The 21620-nt window shown below is 41.1% G+C and overlaps 1 protein-coding gene across 6 annotated transcripts in view; it reads left to right on the forward strand.

The window, feature by feature from the left end:
• RBFOX1 (RNA binding fox-1 homolog 1) overlaps positions 1–21620 on the forward strand; it is a 1498136-nt gene that overhangs the window by 865237 nt on the left and 611279 nt on the right. For all 6 annotated transcript variants that reach the window (XM_029222049.1, XM_029222042.1, XM_029222050.1 and 3 more), the window contains one exon: positions 11704–11745. In XM_029222049.1, the coding sequence (XP_029077882.1) occupies positions 11719–11745 (27 nt within the window). In that variant the 5' untranslated portion in view covers positions 11704–11718. The remainder of the gene's footprint in view (positions 1–11703; positions 11746–21620) is intronic.

Consider the following 21620-nt stretch of genomic DNA (forward strand, 5'->3'; position numbering starts at 1 on the left):
GATTTACTTTGCTGTACAGAAGCAACTAACACAACATTGTAAAAAAACTCTACCCCAATTTTTAAAAAAATTGTGTGCCACCTCCTTCCTGACTCCCTGGTTTTTGTTTATTTAAGTGAGAAATCCACAGTTATTTAAATCGTTTTTTTACTCTCTTACAATATTGCATCATTTGTCTCTGTTTCCAAAGCCCCCCCCCAGATTATATCTGGATGTGAGTTTCTTTGGGTTTACCTCCTTAGGGTTTGCTGAACTTGTTGAATTTGTGGGTTTATATCTTTTGCCAAATGTGGGGAGTTTTCAGCCATGATTTCCTCCAATAATTATCTGCAGTGAACTTTATTCTAGATTTCTTTATTCTAGAATTTATCTTTATTCTAGAATTCCAGTGACATGAATGTTATACTTTCTGCTGTTGTTATAAGTCCTTGAGTTTCTTTTTTTTCTTTTTTTTCCCTCTTTGTTTATTTTGGATACTTTTTACTGATATGTACTCAAATTCATTGAGTGCCCTCCTGCTATCTCTATTCTACATTTAAACTTTTTCAGCAATTTTATTTTTTTTTTAATTTGGGTTATTGATTTTTACAGTTCTAAATTTTACATTTGGTTCCTCTTTATGTCTTCTATCTCTTTGCCAGTACTGTCTATTTTTTTAATTAGTTTTAACTGTTTCTTCCCTTACTTGTTGGAGCATTTTTATAATAGCTACTTAAAATCTGTATTTGATAATTCCAGCGTCCTTGTCATCTCAGTGTTGGTGTCTGTGACTGTCTTTCCCCATGTAAGTTTAGATTTTCCTGTTTCTATGCCGAGTAATTTTGGTTGCACCCTGGGTATGTTGAATATTATGTTATGAGATTCTGGGTCTTGTTTTTTTTTTTTTTTTAAATATTTATTTATTTATTTGGCTGTACCGGTCTTAATTGCGGCACGTGGGATCTTTTAGGTGTGGCATGGGGATCTAGTTCCCCTACCAGGGATCGAACCCTGGCCCCCTGCATTGGGAGCATGGAGTCTTAACCACTGGACCACCAGGGAAGTCCCTCTGGGTCTTGCTTAAATCCTATGGAAATGGTTGATACTTTTGCTTTACCAGGCAATCAGCCCAGTTGGATTTAGGCTGAAAGTTTCTACCTTCCTTCTATGGTTTTGTTTCCAATATCAGTTCTGCTTTCAGAGCCTTTGCTTTGGATCTCATGTGTGTGCATCCCAGTGGCCAGTCTGGAACCTGAGCAGTAGTCTATTCAGTTCAGTTCTCAAAGTCTATGGTATCTATTTAGGGTCACATGCACACACATCTAAGTTCAGGGGTGTGTCCAGAGTTCATGAAAGTAGTGCATGAAGTCATTTTCCCAAACTCTTTCCTCTCTCGAAATCTCAAAGTTTTTGTTTTGTTTTGGATTTGGTTTCCTAGGGCTCCCTTTTGGGTCCACCAGCCAGAAAGCTGGTGCTTTTTAACCCTATTCATGTGTTTCTGCTACTGAGCCTACAATTTGGGGCCAAGCAGCAAGAGGAAATAAAAAATTTAACAGAGGGTTGCCCCATCTCCTGGGACCACAGCTTCTCAGATCATAGAGAAGGTTTCCCACCCTCAGGCTGTTGGGCGTCTCTCTGTGTCTGTGTGTGGGTGCCAAGTTCTGGGCTCTAGGCTGCTGTGAATCCATGCCAGGGGATACTGACGAGAGAAGGGGGAGGAACTCACCGCTTATCCAGTATTCTGGTCTGCTTCTCTGCTCCACCTGCTACTATTTAATTTTCAGAGACCCTACATAGTTGTGTCATGCATTCTATCTAGATTTTTTTTTCAACATTTTACTTTTTATTGAGGTAAAATTGGTGAACAACATTATATTAGTTTCAGGTGTAAAACATAGTTATTTGATTATTGTATACACTACAAAATAATCAACATAATGTATCTAGTTACCATCTGTCACATTACAATTTACCCCACTTCACCCATTTTTTCCACCCACCCCAATCCAGTTCCCCTCTGATAACCACCAATATGTTCTCTGTATCTATGAGCTTTGTTTTGCTTCCTTTTTTGTTTTGTTTTTTAGATTCCATATATAAGTGAAATCATACAAGTGAAATCATACAGTATTTGTCTTTTTCTGCCTGAATTATTTCATATGGCATACTACTCACAAGGTCCATCCACTGTGTTGCAAATGGCAAGATTTCCTTCTTATCTAGATTTTATAGTTGCACTGTGCGGGGGAGACAGAGTGAAGTATGCTTACTCCATCTTACCTGGAACCAGGACCTCGTCACCCACGTGGTTTACTTGACTATAAAGTTCCCATTTTAGCCACTTGAGTGTACAGAGTAAGGGCATTAAATACATGCACAATATTGTGCAACTGTCACTGTCTAGTTCCAGAACTTTCTTGTCACCCCAAATCTGAAAACGCCAAACCCACAAAGCACTCACTCACTCCCCTTTGGCCCTTCCCCAAATCCCCTCGCAACCACTAAACTGCTTTGTCTCTATGGATTTGCCCCACTTTATTTTTTATTTATTTTTACATCTTTATTGGGGTATAATTGCTTTACAATGGTGTGTTGGTTTCTGCTTTATAACAAAGTGAATCAGTTATACATATACATATGTTCCCATATCTCTTCCCTCTTGCGTCTCCCTCCCTCCCACCCTCCCTATCCCACCCCTCCAGGCGGTCACAAAGCTCCGAGCTGATCTCCCTGTGCTATGCGGCTGCTTCCCACTAGCTATCTACCTTACGTTTGGTAGTGTATATATGGCCATGCCACTCTCTCGCTTTGTCACAGCTTACCCTTCCCCCTCCCCATATCCTCAAGTCCATTCTCTAGTAGGTCTGTGTCTCTATTCCTGTCTTACCCCTAGGTTCTTCATGACATTTTTTTTTCTTAAATTCCATATATATGTGTTAGCATACGGTATTTGTCTCTCTCTTTCTGACTTCACTCTGTATGACAGACTCTAGGTCTATCCACCTCATTAAAAATAGCTCAATTTCGTTTCTTTTTATGGCTGGGTAATATTCCATTGTATATATGTGCCACATCTTCTTTATCCAATCATCCGATGATGGACACTTAGGTTGTTTCCATCTCCGGGCTATTGTAAATAGAGCTTCAATGAACATTTTGATACATGACTCTTTTTGAATTATGGTTTTCTCAGGGTATATGACCAGTAGTGGGATTGCTGGGTCATATGGTAGTTCTATTTGTAGTATTTTAAGGAACCTCCATACTGTTTTCCACAGTGGCTGTATCAATTTACATTCCCACCAACAGTGCAAGAGGGTTCCCTTTTCTCCACACCCTCTCCAGCATTTATTATTTCTATATTTTATGATGATGGCCATTCTGACTGGTGTGAGATGATATCTCATTGTAGTTTTGATTTGCATTTCTCTAATGATTAGTGATGTTGAGCATTCTTTCATGTGTTTCTTGGCAATCTGTATATCTTCTTTGGAGAAATGTCTGTTTAGGTCTTCTGCCCATTTTTGGATTGGGTTGTTTGTTTTTTTGTTATTGAGCTGCATGAGCTGCTTATAAATTTTGGAGATTCATCCTTTGTCAGTTGCTTCATTTGCAAATATTTTCTCCCATTCTGAGGGTTGTCTTGTTTATGGTTTTCTTTGCTGTGCAAAAAAGCTTTGAAGTTTCATTAGGTCCCATTTGTTTATTTTGTTTTTATTTCCATTTCTCTAGGACGTGGGTCAAAAGGATCTTGCTGTGATTTATGTCATAGAGTGCTCTGCCTATGTTTTCCTCTAAGAGTTTGATAGTTTCTGGCCTTACATTTAGGTCTTTAATCCATTTTGAGCTTATTTTTGTGTATGGTGTTAGGGAGTGATCTAATCTCATACTTTTATATGTACCTGTCCAGTTTTCCCAGCACCACTTATTGAAGAGGCCCTCCTTTCTACACTGTACATTCCTGCCTCCTTTATCAAAGATAAAGGTGACAATATGTGCGTGGGTTTATCTCTGGGCTTTCTATCCTGTTCCATTGATCTATCTTTCTGTTTTTGTACCAGTATCATACTGTCTTGATTACTGTAGCTTTGTAGTATAGTCTGAAGTCAGGGAGCCTGATTCCTCCAGATCCATTTTTCGTTCTCAAGATTGCTTTGGCTATTCGGGGTCTTTTGTGTTTCCATACGAATTGTGAAATTTTTTGTTCTAGTTCTGTGAAAAATGCCAGTGGTATTTTGATAGGGATTGCATTGAATCTGTAGATTGCTTTGGGTAGTAGAGTCATTTTCACAATGTTGATTCTTCCAATCCAAGAACATGGTATATCTCTCCAACTATTTGTATCATCTTTAGTTTCTTTCATCAGTGTCTTATAATTTTCTGCATACAGGTCTTTTGTCTCCTTAGGTAGGTTTATTCCTAGATATTTTATTCTTTTTGTTGCAGTGGTAAATGGGAGTGTTTTCTTGATTTCACTTTCAGATTTTTCATCATTAGTGTATAGGACTGCCAGAGATTTCTGTGCATTAATTTTGTATACTGCTACTTTACCAAATTCATTGATTAGCTCTAGTAGCTTTCTGGTAGCATCTTTAGGATTCTCTATGTATAGTATCATGTCATCTGCAAACAGTGACAGCTTTACTTCTTCTTTTCTGATTTGGATTCCTTTTATTTCCTTTTCTTCTCTGATTGCTATGGCTAAAACTTCCAAAACTATGTTGAATAAGAGTGGTGAGAGTGGGCAACCTTGTCTTGTTCCTGATCTTAGTGGAAGTGCTTTCAGTTTTTCACCATTGAGGATGATGTTGGCTGTGGGTTTGTCATACATGGCCTTTATTATGTTCAGGAAAGTTCCTTCTGTGCCTACTTTCTGCAGGGTTTTCATTATAAATGGGTGTTGAATTTTGTCAAAAGCTTTCTCTGCATCTATTGAGATGATCATATGGTTTTTCTCCTTCAATTTGTTAATATGGTGTATCACGTTGATTGATTTGCGTATATTGCAGAATCCTTGCATTCCTGGAATAAACCCAACTTGATCATGGTGTACGATCCTTTTAATGTGCTGTTGGATTCTGTTTGCTAGTATTTTGTTGAGGATTTTTGCATCTATGTTCATCAGTGATATTGGCCTGTAGTTTTCTTTCTTTGTGACATCCTTGTCTGGTTTTGGTATCAGGGTGATGGTGGCCTTGTAGAATGAGTTTGGGAGTGTTCCTCCCTTTGCTATATTTTGGAAGAGTTTGAGAAGGATAGTGTTAGCTCTTCTCTAAATGTTTGATAGAATTCGCCTGTGAAGCCATCTGGTCCTGGGCTTTTGTTTGTTGGAAGATTTTTAATCACAGTTTCAATTTCAGTGCTTGTGATTGGTCTGTTCATATTTTCTATTTCTTCCTGATTCAGTCTTGGCAGGTTGTGCATTTCTAAGAGTTTGTGCATTTCTTCCAGGTTGTCCATTTTATTGGCATAGAGTTGCTTGTAGTAATCTCTCATGATCTTTTGTATTTCTGCAGTGTCAATTGTTACTTCTCCTTTTTCATTTCTAATTCTATTGATTTGAGTCTTCTCCCTTTTTTTCTTGATGAGTCTGGCTAATGGTTTATCAATTTTGTTTATCTTCTCAAAGAACCAGCTTTTAGTTTTACTGATCTTTGCTATCGTTTCCTTCATTTCTTTTTCATTTATTTCTGATCTGATTTTCATGATTTCTTTCCTTCTGCTAACTTTGGGGTTTTTTGTTCTTCTTTCTCAAATTGCTTTAGGTGCAAGGTTAGGTTATTTATTCGAGATGTTTCCTGTTTCTTAAGGTAGGGTTGTATTGCTATAAACTTCCCTCTTAGAACTGCTTTTGCTGCATCCCATAGATTTTGGGTTGTCGTGTCTCCATTGTCATTTGTTTCTAGGTATTTTTTCCTCTTTGATTTCTTCAGTGATCACTTCGTTATTAAGTAGTGTATTGTTTAGCCTCCATGTGTTTGTATTTTTTACAGATCTTTTCCTGTAATTGATATCTAGTCTCATAGCATTGTGGTCGGAAAAGATACTTGATACAATTTCAATTTTCTTAAATTTACCAAGGCTTGATTTGTGACCCAAGATATGATCTATCCTGGAGAATGTTCCATGAGCACTTGAGAAAAATGTGTATTCTGTTGTTTTTGGATGGCATGTCCTATAAATATCAATTAAGTCCATCTTGTTTAATGTATCATTTAAAGCTTGTGTTTCCTTATTTATTTTCATTTTGGATGATCTGTCCATTGGTGAAAATGGGGTGTTAAAGTCCCCTACTATGAATGTGTTACTGTCGATTTCCCTTTTATGGCTGTTAGTATTTGCCTTATGTATTGAGGTGCTCCTGTGTTGGGTGCATAAATATTTACAATTGTTATATCTTCTTCTTGGATCGCTCCCTTGATCATTATGTAGTGTCCTTCTTTGTCTCTTCTAATAGTCTTTATTTTAAAGTCTATTTTGTCTGATACGAGAATTGCTACTCCAGCTTTCTTTTGGTTTCCATTTGCATGAAATATCTTTTTCCATCCCCTTAGTTTCAGTCTGTATGTGTCTCTAGGTCTGAAGTGGGTCTCTTGTAGACAGCAAATATATGGGTCTTGTTTTTGTATCCATTCAGCAAATCTGTGTCTTTTGGTGGGGGCATTTAGTCCATTTACATTTAAGGTAATTATTGATATGTATGTTCCTATTACCGTTTTCTTAATTGTTTTGGGTTCGTTATTGTAGGTCTTTTCCTTCTCTTGTGTTTCTTGCCTAGAGAAGTTCCTTTAGCAGTTGTTGTAAAGCTGGTTTGGTGGTGCTGAACTCTCTCAGCTTTTGCTTGTCTGTAAAGGTTTTAATTTCTCCATCAAATCTGAATGAGATCCTTGCTGGGTAATCTTGGTTGCAGGTTTTTCTCCTTCATCACTTTAAATATGTCCTGCCAGTCCCTTCTGGCTTGCAGAGTTTCTGCTGAAAGATCAGCTGTTAACGTTATGGTGATTCCCTTGTGTGTTATTTGTTGTTTTTCCCTTGCTGCTTTTAATATGTTTTCTTTGTATTTAATTTTTGACAGTTTGATTAATATGTGTCTTGGAGTATTTCTCCTTGGATTTATCCTGTATGGGACTCTCTGTGCTTCCTGGACTTGATTAACTATTTCCTTTCCCATATTAGGGAAGTTTTCAACTATAACCTCTTAAAATATTTTCTCAGTCCCTTTCTTTTTCTCTTCTTCTGGAACCCCTATAATTCGAATGTTGGTGCATTTAATGTTGTCCCAGAGGTCTCTGAGACTGTCCTCAGTTCTTTTCATTATTTTTTCTTTATTCTGCTCTGCAGTAGTTATTTCCACTATTTTATCTTCCAGGTCACTTATCCGTTCTTCTGCCTCAGTTATTCTGCTATTGATCCCTTCTAGACAATTTTTAATTTCATTTATTGTGTTGTTCATCATTGTTTGTTTGCTCTTTAGTTCTTCTAGGTCCTGGTTAAATGTTTCTTGCATTTTGTCCATTCTATTTCCAAGATTTTGGATCATTACTATCATTATTCTGAATTCTTTTTCAGGTAGACTGCCGATTTCCTCTTCATTTGTTAGGTCTGGTGGGTTTTAATCTTGCTCCTTCATCTGCTGTGTGTTTTTCTGTCTTCTCATTTTGCTTATCTTACTGTGTTTGGGGTCTCCTTTTTGCAGGCTGCAGGTTCATAGTTCCCATTGTTTTTGGTGTCTGTCCCCTGTGGCTAAGGTTGGTTCAGTGGGTCGTGTAGGCTTCCTGGTGGAGAGGACTAGTGCCTGTGTTCTGGTGGATGAGGCTGGATCTTGTCTTTCTAGTGGGCAGGTCCACGTCTGGTGGTGTGTTTTGGGGTGTCTGTGGACTTATTATGATTTTAGGCAGCCTCTCTGCTAGTGGGTGGGGTTGTGTTCCTGTCTTGCTAGTTGTTTGGCATAGGATGTCCAGCACTGTAGCTTGCTGGTCGTTGAGTGAAGCTGGGTGCTGGTGTTGAGATGGAGATCTCTGGAAGATTTTTGCCATTTGATATTATGTGGAGCTGGGAGGTCTCTTGTGGACCAGTGTCCTGAAGTTGGCTCTCCCACCTCAGAGGCACAACACTGACTCCTGGCTGCAGCACCAAGAGCCTTTCATCCACATGGCTCAGAATAAAAGGGAGAAAAAGTAGAAAGAAAGAATTAGTAGAAGTAGAAAGAAAGAAAGGAGGGAGGGAGGGAGGGAGGAAGGAAGGAAGGAGGGAAGGAAGGAAAAAAGAAAGAAGATAAAATACAATAAAGTAATATAAAATATAATAAAGTTATTAAAATAAAAACTAATTATTAAGAGAAAAAGAAAAAAAATTTTAAAAACAAACAAAAAAAAACGGACGGATAGAACCCTAGGACAAATGGTGGAAGCAAATCTATACAGACAAAATCTCACACAGAAGCATACACATACACACTCACAAAAAGAGGAAAAGGGGAAAAAATCATAAATCTTGCTCTCAAAGTCCACCTCCTCAATTTGGGATGATTCGTTGTATATTCAGGTATTCCACAGATGCAGGGTACATCCAGTTGATTGTGGAGCTTTAATCGGCTTCTTCTGAGGCTGCTGGGAGAGATTTCCCTTTCTCTTTGCTCTCACAGCTACCAGGGGCTCAGCTTTGGATTTGGCCCCACCTCTGCGTGTAGGTCGCCGGAGGGCGTCTGTTCTTTGCTCAGACAGGACGGGGTTAAAGGAGCCGCTGATTCGGGGGCTCTGGCTCACTCAGGCTGCGGGGAGGGAGGGGCACGCAGTGTGGGGCGGGCCTGCGGCGGCAAAGGCCGGCGTGACGTTGCACCAGCCTGAGGCGCGCCGCGTTACGTTGCAGCAGCCTGAGGCGCGCCATGCGTTCTCCCGGGGTACTTGTCCCTGGATCCCGGGACCCCGGCAGTGGCGGGCTGCACAGGCTCCTCGGAAGGGGGGTGTGGATAGTGACCTGTGCTCGCACACAGGCTTCTTGGTGGCGGCAGCAGCAGCCTTAGCATTTCATGCCCGTCTCTGGGGCCCGTGCTTTTAGCCGCGGCTCGCGCCCGTCTCTGGAGCTCCTTTTAAGCAGCGCTCTTAATCCCCTCTCCTCGCGCACCAGGAAACAAAGAGGGAAGAAAAAGTCTCTTGCCTCTTCAGCAGCTCTAGACCTTTTCCCGGACTCCTTCCGGGCCAGCCGTGGCTCACCAACCCCCTGCGGGCTGTGTTCATGCCGCCAACCCCAGCCCTCTCCCTGCGCTCCGACAGAAGCCCGAGCCTCAGCTCCCAGCCCCGCCCGCCCTGGCGTGTGAGCAGGCAAGCCTCTCGGCCTGGTGAGTGCCGGTCGGCCCTGATTCTCTGTGCGGGAATCTCTCCACTTTGCCCTCCGCACCCCTGTTGCCGCGCTCTCCTCTGTGGCTCCGAAGCTCCCCACCTCCGCCACCCGCAGTCTCCGCCCGCGAAGGGGCTTCCTAGTGTGTGGAAACTTTTCCTCCTTCACAGCTGCCTCCCACTGGTGCAGGTCCCGTCCGTATCCTTTTGTCTCTGTTTATTCTTTTTTCTTTTGCCCTACCCAGGTACGTGGGGGGTTTCTTGCCTTTTGGGAGGTCTGAGGTCTTCTGCCAGCGTTCAGTAGGTGTTCTGTAGGAGTTGTTCCACGTGTAGATGTATTTCTGGTGTATCTGTGGGGAGGAAGGTGATCTCCGCTTCTTCCGCCATCTTCCCGGAAGCCCATCCCCACTTTATTTTTTTAACAGTTTATGGAGATATAAACTCTACGTACCATATACACTTCACATACCATAAAGCCACCTATTTGAAGTGTATAACTCACTTCCAAGTGTGTGTGTGTGTGTGTGTGTGTGTGTGTGTGTTTTGTATATATATAGAATTGTACCCATTTCCTTTTTAATATTTTGGAATATCTCCTCCCAGTCCTTTCCTCTTTCTTTTCTTTTATCTTTCTTCCTTTTCTTTAATGATCAATTTCACTGTATATATTTTTTAAAATTTATTTATTTATTTTGGGCTGTGCTGGGTCTTCGTCTCTGTGTGAGGGCTTTCTCTAGTTGTGGCATGCGGGGCCCACTCTTCATCGTGATGCGTGGGCCTCTCACTATCGCGGCCTCTCTTGTTGCGGAGCACAGGCTCCAGACGCGCAGGCTCAGTAGTTGTGGCTCACGGGCCTAGTTGCTCCATGGCATGTGGGATCTTCCCAGACCAGGGCGCGAACCCATGTCTCCTGCATTAGCAGGCAGATTCTCAACCACTGCGCCACCAGGGAAGCCCCAATTTCACTGTATTTTTAACACAAAATCAGAATCATAACATTTGTGCACTTTTGTAGTTACTTTTATTAGAGACTAAATAGTGCCTTTTAAGCATTTTCCATTTCTGTTTTTCAAGACAGTGGTTCTGAATGCTGCACATTTTGCCATCCAATCAATGTACTATAATTTACTTCTAATTTTTCTATTATTATACATTGTAATATTTATAGTTTTTAAATAAATAATGCTGCAGTTAATTGACACATAAATAAACATTTGTGTTTAACTCTGTTTCTTTTCTTAAGAGCTATTCTTAGAGGTGATATTTCTGGATTAAAGGGCACAGCAAAGCACTGATTTATAGATTTGGGGCTCTGTTGTATCCTAAATAATGATACCTATTTTTGTTTTAGAGAAAGTAAAAAAGAAACCTTCAGTATAAAATACATAAAATATACATCAAAAGTCAGTTCCTCAGCCTTCTCCTTTAGTGTAAGTTTCAAAAACTCGCAATATATTGTCAGGTGCTAGGAGTCAGGGGTTACCTCATTGGTGGAAAAAATGCTAGAAATACACAGAATAAGTTGTGAATGCAGACCTAAATTTCATTTTGGCTTAGCTGTTTGAGTTGAAGGAGGAGTCAGCTAGTCCTCGTGGAGGTAGAGTGACCACAGGTCCCAGTTTGCCTTGTCACTCCCACTTTGCATCTTCTGTGCCCGGTGTAATCATTCCTACTATCCCACCCACTCCTTTAACTCACGTATTTTTTTTTCCTGTTCGGACAGTAAATTATATGGTCATTCTAAAGACTCATCCTTGATTTTAAGAAGCACATTTTGATAGGGCAAGGATAATCAATGCATGGCATAAGTATCACTAATCTATTTTTCTTTTTGAGCTTGTGGGAGATATCACAACTTGATCAGAGTTTCTTTCTCTGATATAAGCACTGACCTGAGAATTCTCCCCAACACAGTCCTATGGAGACATACTGCTATCTGATTAGAACTGGACCATACAATGCAACGCATTTGCCAAGGCGTGTAGGTGATACTGTTGGACGCTAGCATCGGCGAAGATGCTGTGTAATGTCCAGTGCTTATTCTTAACTATTTTGAGTGGGCCTTCTGGGAAGAATGCCTGCACCTGTTAGACAGGGCAAGAGGGAAGCCTTCCCCCTGGGCAGCTTTTACCTCCCACACCCTCTACTGCATCCCTCTCCTCACCCACCTTCCAGACTCTGGCTCATCTTAGTTGTGTTTCTAGATCACACAGTTGAAACTCCAAGAGAAGCGGAGGCTATTTGGACCTAAAGAAAACATTAAATACATAATTAATTAATTCTGGGTCTGCTTTGAGCCAAGTGATTAGAAGTAATTTTCCATTTTCTTTCATGCTGTTTTCATGCAGAACCTTCTAACTTCCCCCGCCTCTTTTTCTTTTCTTTGTAGGTTTCAAGACAACAGATGAATTGTGAAAGAGAGCAGCTAAGGGTAGGTGTGTCTGCTTGTAAAATACTTCCTGGTTCTCATTTCTGTGTGATAAGCAAAAATTTCCCTGTCTCTCCCCAGACGCAGGGTTCTAAATAGCGGGCTTCATCTTAAGACTGGTTGAGTTGAAAATATTTATCCCAGCTAATTTAGTATTGATTGAGCTGGTAAATACAGTATATTTTCTTTTGAAGTGCCATTATAGTAGATATGGATTTTTTGATTTAGATTCAGCAATAAATACTTCTCTTCTGGAATTTGTTTGACATCATTGTACTCTTTTTATGTACGACACGAGGTCTAAGTAATAACAAAGGTGAGAAGGATGCCTTGCTGCTTTTTTAATGTGAGTACCAGTCTCTTTGCTGAGTGGCTCAAATGCTCTCTTGCTGTTAACTGGGTTGGGTGATCCACTAGTAAGTCAAGGGCATTTTCTAGGAAAATTTGAGTCCTTCACAGACCTCTTAGTTTTAGTGGCGTTTGTGTATCTAGGGGAAGGAGACAGAATTTTAAACCTCACGTGTTATTTACCTTCCTAAAAACAAAACTCTCTCAGTGCTGAAGTACATTAGATGTAAACAGTGTTGCCTAGATGAGGAGAGAACCGTTTGCTTATAACTGCAGCTTGGTGGCTTCATTCTGCTGTGAAGGTGTCACGGTTGGTTGAGATCCTTCTTGTCATGGATATGGTATTTTAAGAAATATCTGGATTGCCTCCCTGCCGCCGCCGCCATTTGTATTTTTTTTAAAAAGCATCATGTTTTGGATGGATAAATGTGAAGTCATAACTGGCCTGCCTTTAATGTCACTGATGGAAATTGGCAATTTTTACCGGACAGGGTGCCTTATAGTCGTGTCTCCATGTTGTTATAAAAAACTAAAGGATTCTGCTACTTTTAAAATCATAACAGTCAGGTTTGGGGTTGAGGGACCCTTGTGCTCAAAGAGATTTAATACATCCGCATAGTTTATTAAACGTTTCTAATATCATTTATGCAAACTTTTCAGAGCCTTTACTTCATGCCAGTCTCGAGATGACAGTGATTTGCAGATTATTTCCATTTTCCAATGGCTTTTGACATCAGGTGTGTTAAATCCTTATGTAAAACAAACAACAAAATCTAGTTGTGCGGAACCGAGAACTAGTGGGTTGAGGCTTCCTTCTTCTTTTATGCATATGTACTGTATGTGGTATCCCAGCACGGCCCTCTCTCATCTCTCCCCACTTCACTCCTAAGTACCTGTGCCTGCATTAGTTGTGACTCCTTCTTGAAATAGCCTTCAAGATGTTTTAAGCTTTCCTGAGTTCTCTTATTGATTTTCCCTCGGTCTGAATTACTGGTTCATCCTAGTAAATAATGTATTGCAACTTCAGATTTCTCTTCCTGTTTGGATGGGGACGATGTGGCCAGAACTAGGTCAGAGCTAGGTAAAGAGGAATGTGTGCTGCTTGTCTCCAGAAGGCCCTGATACATTCCTCAGAATTAAGATAAAATTGAAATCTCTTCGGCAAATGAGACTTGCCTGGCAAATTAAGGACACGGGAGGTAATGAAGTGCTTGTGTGCAGTCTGAGGGGTTTATTATTTCACACTGATGGGGACGTTGTCAACAGGGGTGTGGTTTAGGAACGAGAATGGACCCCCCCCACTCTGTTAAGTAAATTCAAGCTGTGATTTGATACGATGGGTCATATAGTTTAACGTGATTTGATACAATGGGTCATATAGTTTAACGTGGGGCTTCAATAGTCTGTATAAGACCATCCCTAATATCATGGACTGTAGCTTTGTTGTTGCTGTTGTAGCCTGTTTTTACATTTTAAAGTAATTTATGTTTTGAATCGATAGATACATTTCAATCGATGGAATACACATTTATGTGGTTCGAAATTTAAATGATGCCCAAGGGAATGCAGTGAAGATTCCCCTTCCTATTTGAATCTTAGGCATCCAGTTCCCTCCTGGGAGACACCTAACATTATTAGACTCTGGCTCATCTTTGACAGCTGTGTCTCACCTATGGATATTTTCACCATCTTCTCCTTTTCTGTTTTCTTTCTCTTTCTTTTCCTCCCTACCCGGTCCCTCCCCTCCTTTTATTCCTGTCTTGTGTTTATTCTCTGCCCTCCTACTACCTGAAAAGAAAACTTCCTTGATGAAGGTGATGGCTTTTTTTTTTTTTTTTTTAGGGAGACATAGTTTTTGGGGGTTCCCAAAGAAACCCGGTTCTCATCTGAAATACCTGGCTATTTCAATGAAATGCACTATTTTTTTTTTCTTAGAAAAAGAGACAGTGGGAGAAAAATAGATAGCTGTTTACTTACCAACATCGTTGAAGAGTGTCCGCCTGCCAGCCACACTTCTTAAAACATGTTTTAAATACAGCAGACTGCATTTCCAGATTTGCTCTCCAGGATGATTGGACCACGACCATGTTGCCAAGTTTATATTCCCTCACATTCTGTTATGTTGTCAGATTTCAGGGAGACAAGTGGATGGCTATACAATGTACCCCTTTTTCTTGGCCTCCTGGAAACAGCAGATAATGCAGAAAGAGCTGCTCATCCATGTTTTATGCGTGTGGACACGTGTAGGGCTTGGCGCATCCAAAACCCTCTCCTCTGCTCTCCTTCTTTTTCTCACAAATTCTAAATTAATTTTTCCAAAGTGGACTCTGTGAGGTACTTATTCTAAAAGATATTACAAAGTCTTAAAAATATTCTCTGCCTAGTTCATTTTAGGAAATGCAATGTTAAAGAAAGTCAAACTTATTTAATTGCAGTACTTCTCAGAGCCTTTAATACACAAAAGTGAAAAACAGAGAGATGGCAGTAATACACAATTTTTGCAAACTCATTTGATCACAGAACGTTTGGGGATGCAGAACACACCCTGAGAAACACTTTGAAAATTATATCAGTTTTTTTTTTTTTCAGTTAGAATGTTACTGTCTACAAGTTATAGGAAAGCTAAGCATTATTTAAAAGCTAAAAATATTTGATCACCTCCTAGTTTCAGGGTTGATTCAGTGGGTTTGGGGTATCAGGCAGTGGTTTGGAATCTTTGTGCCTGTCTTGGCCTTTCTTTCCTTCTTCCAAGAGGAAGAAGAAGCATCACTTGTTCTCAAGACAACATTCTAATCAGGAGGGAAAGGGAAGAGGAGCATTTTTCTCAGAGCTTTTGCGTTTGATTGGAGGAAAATCATTCCCAGAAGCCTCCTCTGCAGACATTCTCTTTCATCTCATTGACCAATCTCTACACCAATCACTACCAGAGTGACCTGGGATCTTAGTTATTGGCCACAGCAATCATGATCCATCCCCAGGGACAGGTACATGGTCACTGCAAGAAAATAGGATTTGCTTAAACAGGAGGAAAAGGATAATGTCTTTGGTGGAGTTTCCCAATAGAGTCGGCCATGAAAGGAATCCACATGGGTCCTTTGTGTCACTCATGGTGTTGGTTTCCTGTCAACTCCTTTAATTGCTCCCTTTCATCCGCATATAAGACTGCAGGAACTACATATACAGCCTCAGCAAGTACCTCAACTCTGGCTGGTGGAATCTGAAATAGATGCTTTCTCTGCCCACTTCGTTTCTCAGGGATCACCTCTCCCCATCCTAACCGACTTTTCTATCCAGCTTGGCATGCTCTTTGTATTTTGCCATATGTTCTTTGGAACCATCCTGGATGCCATTTTTGCTAATTTTCCCTTAGCATCAGGTGTCAGCAGCAGACAGAAGACTTCACTCTAGGACATGGCTCAGCCCCAGAGATACCACCGTCCATGAGCTTTCTGGCCCCCACTCGTCCCAAGAGAAGGGCACCAGCCAGTCACTCCTAATGATGACTCACCCTTCTCAGAAGACTATTGGAATTACTCATGTTGCCAATGAGCAAACGACAGAATGGAAAACCTGTTCATTCCTCCATCCTAAATTTTGTCAGTCTAGAATAGGCTAAGCCTTCTCCTAGCTTATATTTCAAAATGTTGCTAGATTCCCTTGGGGAGGTGGTCCACAAGAGCTCACCATGAAATCTGTACGTTAGAAGTGCTCCTGACACTATGGGCTGCATTTACCAGCTTGTCCCAGGGTTGCTGCCAACAGTGCCAGCTGTGCAGTTAGCATAACCCACCATCAACATTTACCTGTCTGGCACCTGAAACCAACAAATGGACAAATAAACAACTAAGAGAGAAATCACATGACCTGAGTACCTGTCTGTCTCCCTCATCAATCTCCCAACTGGAAAGATTGTATGGTCATGGGGCAAGAGATCAAATGATCACTTTTATTTGCATTCATATAAAATATTTTGTTACAAAGGGATCTTATGTGCTGTGGCTATCAGATGTTGGATTTGGGGGCTGTTTCACAAACTTTGTCAGAGCACTACCAAGCAGGCAAAGGCTTGGCCCCCAGGTGTGTCAGAATCTGTCTGTGGACCGAAATCCGTATCAGTAACATGGCAGGTGGGTACCATAAGAGGCAGCGTAGTGTGAGGAGTGGCTAGGGGTGGCCTAGCAGCTCTGGTTATGGGCTTAGGTTTGGGTCTCTCAAGGCTTGGGTTCCCCTATGTGCAAAATGGGGAGACTTTCTCAGAGGATTGTTGATTGGATTAAATGACTTCCATAGAGTAGTTCCCAGAAAAGCGTATGCCTCATTATCAGCAGTGTTCTCGGTTGTTGATGTGGCGCTCTCCCCAGTGCTTCTCATCCCTCTTCCCGCTAGGAATGGCAGGCCAGAAAATACAGACAACCAGGGTCTACCCACACACTAAAAAATAATTCAGAGCGCAGTTTCCTTAGCTGGTGGCGTGGTGGTGTCTTCGGAAGAAAACTGCCTCTCACTTGGTTAGCAAATGATAGAGACGGATTTGGGCCAGCCTAAGCAGAAAAGTCACACAACCAGGTCTCTCAAGGACCAGAGCTTAGAATCTGAAAGCTGTTGGAACTCAGGCAGCTTTTTCCTACCTTTTCTCTTTGTTTATCCCTGTGTGTCCACCCTGTTCTGTTTTGCTTTTTAAAGGCTCTCTTTGCCTTCTTTATGCACATGGCACTTTCCAGCCCCTAAGATTTATGCTGCATTCATTCCCACAGGAAGAGGGACTAACTTAATGAATCCTGATTACAGATTCCCTGGAAAAGGAGTCTGATGGGCCCAACCCTGGGTCAGTTGCTCACTCTGGTCCAATCAGCTATGTTAAGGCAAGCAGTATAAATAAACCTAGTCACCCAGGGCCAACTATTGGGGGAGGACTGGATAATCAGAGAAAGAGAGCCATTGCCAGCAAGAAAATATCCCCAAGGATGTCCACTATACTATCCAAACTTGGAGACCAGAGCTGAGCAAAGGATCCTGGAATATGGGTGTGCTATATCCCACTTGTAGCTCAGCGTTTCCCAAAATGCAAGACACCTAGCCGGTGTGATACAGTCTGCAGGTGGTGAACATCAAGTCAATAGGAAAGGGTGAATCACTTAGAAAGTTATTCCCTTTTCAATTCTCTCCCAATCCTTTTTATGTCAATGAGAAACTCTCAGTTTAAATGAAAGTACCTTTAACAAGTCTCTACCAATTTCTAAGCTCTCTTTTTAACAGAAATGGAGCGTGCCTCAGGCTTAAAGCCTGCAGCAGCCAAAGCATCTATCTAGACTTTGAAAACACTGTTTGCAAAATATAGTAGTTAAGAAGTAGGGGCCTGGAGCTAGGCCTACTGAGATAAAAATCTAGACTCTGCAATTTAGTACTTGTGCACGTTACTTAAATCTTCTGTGCCTCCAATTCCTCCCTTTTTAATGGAGATATTAACTGCACGCATTTAATAAGTTGTGTGTGTGTATGTGTGTGTGCAAGCAAACAACGATTAAAATAATGAATGCAAATGAGGTGCATTAGTGTCTTAGAATGGTGTCTGGTATAGAAAAGATTCTTAATAATGTTAGGTATTAATTTTTTTCCATTAACTTTTGACTACTGATACTGGTCTTCCGTTTGCAGTGGCAACACGAAGTTTCCTCGGCAAGTACATCTATTTAGGTTAAAAATGAGTTGCTTTAAAGATAAATATTAACTACATAATGTTACAGATTGCCTGCAGTTATGACAAAAACATGACACTGGAATGCAAATGACTGAAGTTTTAGAAACACTGAAATTATGGTGCCAGCCTTGTGAAAGACGTTGTAGAGCAGATCTGTATTATCAATATTTAATTTGCCAGTTAGAAGCAAGTTTCTCATTTCTGCTAGATACAAGAGTGGTATGGATTGCAGAAGGCAAATTGCTAATGATCCTCTTGGCTTAAACCCATTGCCTTCATCTGGGTATCTGAAAATGGAACTTCCCAACCACCTGGGCAAGTGAGCTATCAGAATCAGAGCTACCTTTCCCCTGCCTCTCTTCCCCCCACCCTGCTAAAGCCCAGCCCTTCCTCAGTGGATCTTAGGACAACAGGGAAGGAAATGTTAGCCCCCTATGCCTTGATATGACCTCACAAGATTCATGGTCTTTGCATTACAGTTTTAGGCTGGCACATTGTAAGAGTGCCTGCTTCCATTTGGTTATTTATTTGAGAAGTGTTTTTTGATCACAGACCATATGCCAATCGCTGTGCCAAGGAGTGGAGACAGAATGGTATACCAAAACCTGCCCTGTTCCCATTCTCCTAAACCTTACAGGCTCATGGAGAAGATAAGCATTTGTCAAATAACCATGACAAACTGGTACATGGGAAACTGGTAAATTCCTGAAATGAGAGATGCTTTGTAAAGGGACATGGATGGAAAAAACTTACCTAATCGGCCTCCACTTATCAAACCTGCCAGATTAACACACACCATCCAGTCCCTTTATAAAACATATTGACAGATGCCTGTGCATCCTGTGAAGTGACTGCTTTGTGCAAACTTACCTTTCTCTTCACTCGTCAGTGTGTCTGCTTGCCAAGAGTCAGTTGTATTTATTCCCAGACCTGCTTCTGCCAGCTGCACTTGTTATTGTAATTACATTATTTAGTGGAATATTATGTAAACTGGTGAAAAATGAGTACAATAAGAAAAAGAGCTGTTTCTCTGAAAACTAAGTTAATGCTTTGGAAACATTCTGTGAAAACAAGGCTCAAAATTTTTTTGGATTAGCTGTGAGTGAGAGGACGGTAACATGTTAGCAGAAAAAGAACCCTCAGAAATCCGGAGAGATTCTGCACTCAGAATCTTTCAGATGCATCTTGGAATTCTTCCTCTACATTAAACAAAACCAAAACTGATAGTATAGATCAGAGGTTGGCAAACTTTTTCTGTAAAGGGCCAGATAATGACTATTTTAGGCTTCACAGCCATGTAGTTTCTACTTCAACTGTTCAGCGTTGCCTTTGTTGCACTTAAACAGCCATAGACAAAATGAATGTGCAAGGCTGTGTTCTAATAAAACTTTATTTATAAGAACAAGTGGTGGGCCACGTTTGGCCCCTGGGCCACAGTTGGCTGACTTCTACTGGGGACTGTGAAAAGTGGATGAAGTTTGTGTGGGAAAGATGATGAGGAATTTCAATCAACACTCAAAGAAAAGGCCTTAGACTCACATCAAAGATCAACAAATTAATGCACATTAATATATTTTACATTAAAGAGAAAGATTTAAGAAACCTCCGTATCACTTTAAAAGTGATTCCTTCCTTTCAGAGGCTTCCAATGAACTACCTTGTCCTATTCCCAAGTGAGATGGCTTCTACAGTATAGAGAGCTGATATAAGGCCCTGAAACACAAAATAAAATTATGCTTATTTTTATGTGTCAACCCATCAGTATAGAACGGAAGAACAAATTTATCCTTTTTCTCAGAATCCCCCAGCAAGTAAGTTCTGGAACTCCACATTGAAGGTGACATTGTCCGCGTATATATCAGGGGGCTTAGTCTCTGCAGACTGTTGTTCAGCTGCTCCAGAACATTCTGTTTTCTTAAGAAATATCTAGTAACTTGTCTAGATTGTTCTGTCTTCAGAACCAGTTCTCTGGAGGCATGAACATTGTCCTCTGTGTTAATATCACAAAAACTCTTGCTAAAGTCAGGCTGTGGTCATTCGCAAAGCTTTGCTGAATACTCAGGAAGTAACAGAAATCCACTGTGAATGGTACTTAGAGGACTCGCCATCAACACCCCTGCCTAGTTCTTTGCAGGTACCATGTACATTCGGGCGCGCACACACAAGACAAAAAAAAGAAAAAATAAAAAGAGATTGATGCCTGCTTTAATCTTACAAAACTAATGGTCCCATCTTAGTGATTTTCCCCAGCCAAAGGGAGTTTATCCCAAAGTAGTTAGCTTTCTACTTACAGAATCAACAGAAACTCAGACCACCAGAAAAATCTCTAAGGGCAGCTTCCCTACTAAAATAAGAAACTCATAAATACATTAAAAAATGTTTAAAAGAATGTTGTCTTCACAAGACCTTGCATTGCACACTCTTCCTTACAGATCTCATGGGTTGCCCAACATTCACAAGGCCATTAATGGATGAGCTTGAAGGGAATGGATCATGAAACCAGCCGACTAGTTAACAGATATTAATTCCCCCAACTTCATCGTGCAGCACGGTTACATAAAGAGATGTACAGGTAGCCCTCCCTACATCTTAGATGCTGGATACTGGAACTCACGTGCATGCTAATCCATCTGTCCTCCTTTGCGTCTCCCCAGGCATTTCAATGCTTCCTCTGGGGAAGACTCCAAAGTTATTGCATTTAGGACACTTGGCCTAATATTTATTCTCCCTTTCCCTTGCTTTATTTTTAGCCCATTTTCCCAAGTCAGCATCCCCCTTTCCAGGGCAAATCTGTCCTATTTCTTGTTTTATCATTAAATTAGTATCAAACAGCTTCCAAGCAAAACTGCTAATAATGCTGACATTTCAATTTGTCATCGGCACTCCTCATTTCTATGACTGATGCCTCAGTGAGGACTTATCCTCCTGCTGTGTTCTTCTGGGATCTAAATACCATTCCAGAAGGAAAAAAAAAAAAAAAAAAAAGCCTTGCTAGGGAAGGGGAATGGGGCACGAAGCAGATAAATAAGGCATTGTGTAGTTTCCTCAACTTGGGGGCAGAAAGAGGCAAGTTGCATTCAGACAACAAGATCTCCTACACTCCTTCATGGCCCAAGAGAGCCCCTATTCAGACTGTGCATGTTTGCAGGTACATAGCAGGTGTAGTGGACACATGCTTGTTTATTGTTGGTAGGCAGCAAACATCTGTACCCTCAGGGAGCAGCATTCTGTTGTCCTTTTGGGGTTAGTTATCTTCCCTCGTGTGTTCATTCTTGGAGAGGCAATAAACAAGCCAAGGGATGTAGATACGGCCAAGGCAAGTCAATGGGATTCTCTCTCCTGAGACTTTGATGTGGTCTTAGTCCATTCAGGCTGTTATAACAAAATACCATAGATAGGGTGGCTTATCAACAACAGAAATTTATTTCTCATAAATTGTGGAGGCTGGAAGTTCGAGGGCAGGGTGCCAGCATATTTGGTGAGGGGTAGACTTCTCATTATATCCTCACATAGTGGAAGGAGCAAGGGATCTCTCTGGGGTCTCTTTTATGAGGGCACTAATTCCATTCATGGGGGCCCCACCCTCATGACCTAATCACCTTCCAAAGGCCCCACCTCCCAATACGATCACATTGGGCATTAAGATTTCAGTATATGAATTTTAGGGGAACACGCTCATTTAAACCATGCCAGATGCTGAATGCAGTGATAAACAATAGGGGAAAAATATGATAACAAGCTGGAGTTGATTCATTTCAGTGCTGATATCCTGGGAAGACTGAGTGAGGAGACAATTCCTAGGGCTAGCCTTCTAGATCCACACTGGTTCCTC

The sequence above is a fragment of the Monodon monoceros genome, unplaced genomic scaffold (genome assembly GCF_005190385.1).
Source record: "Monodon monoceros isolate NGI ecotype Baffin Bay Population unplaced genomic scaffold, NGI_Narwhal_1 Super_Scaffold_13, whole genome shotgun sequence".
NCBI classification, from domain to species: domain Eukaryota; kingdom Metazoa; phylum Chordata; class Mammalia; order Artiodactyla; family Monodontidae; genus Monodon; species Monodon monoceros.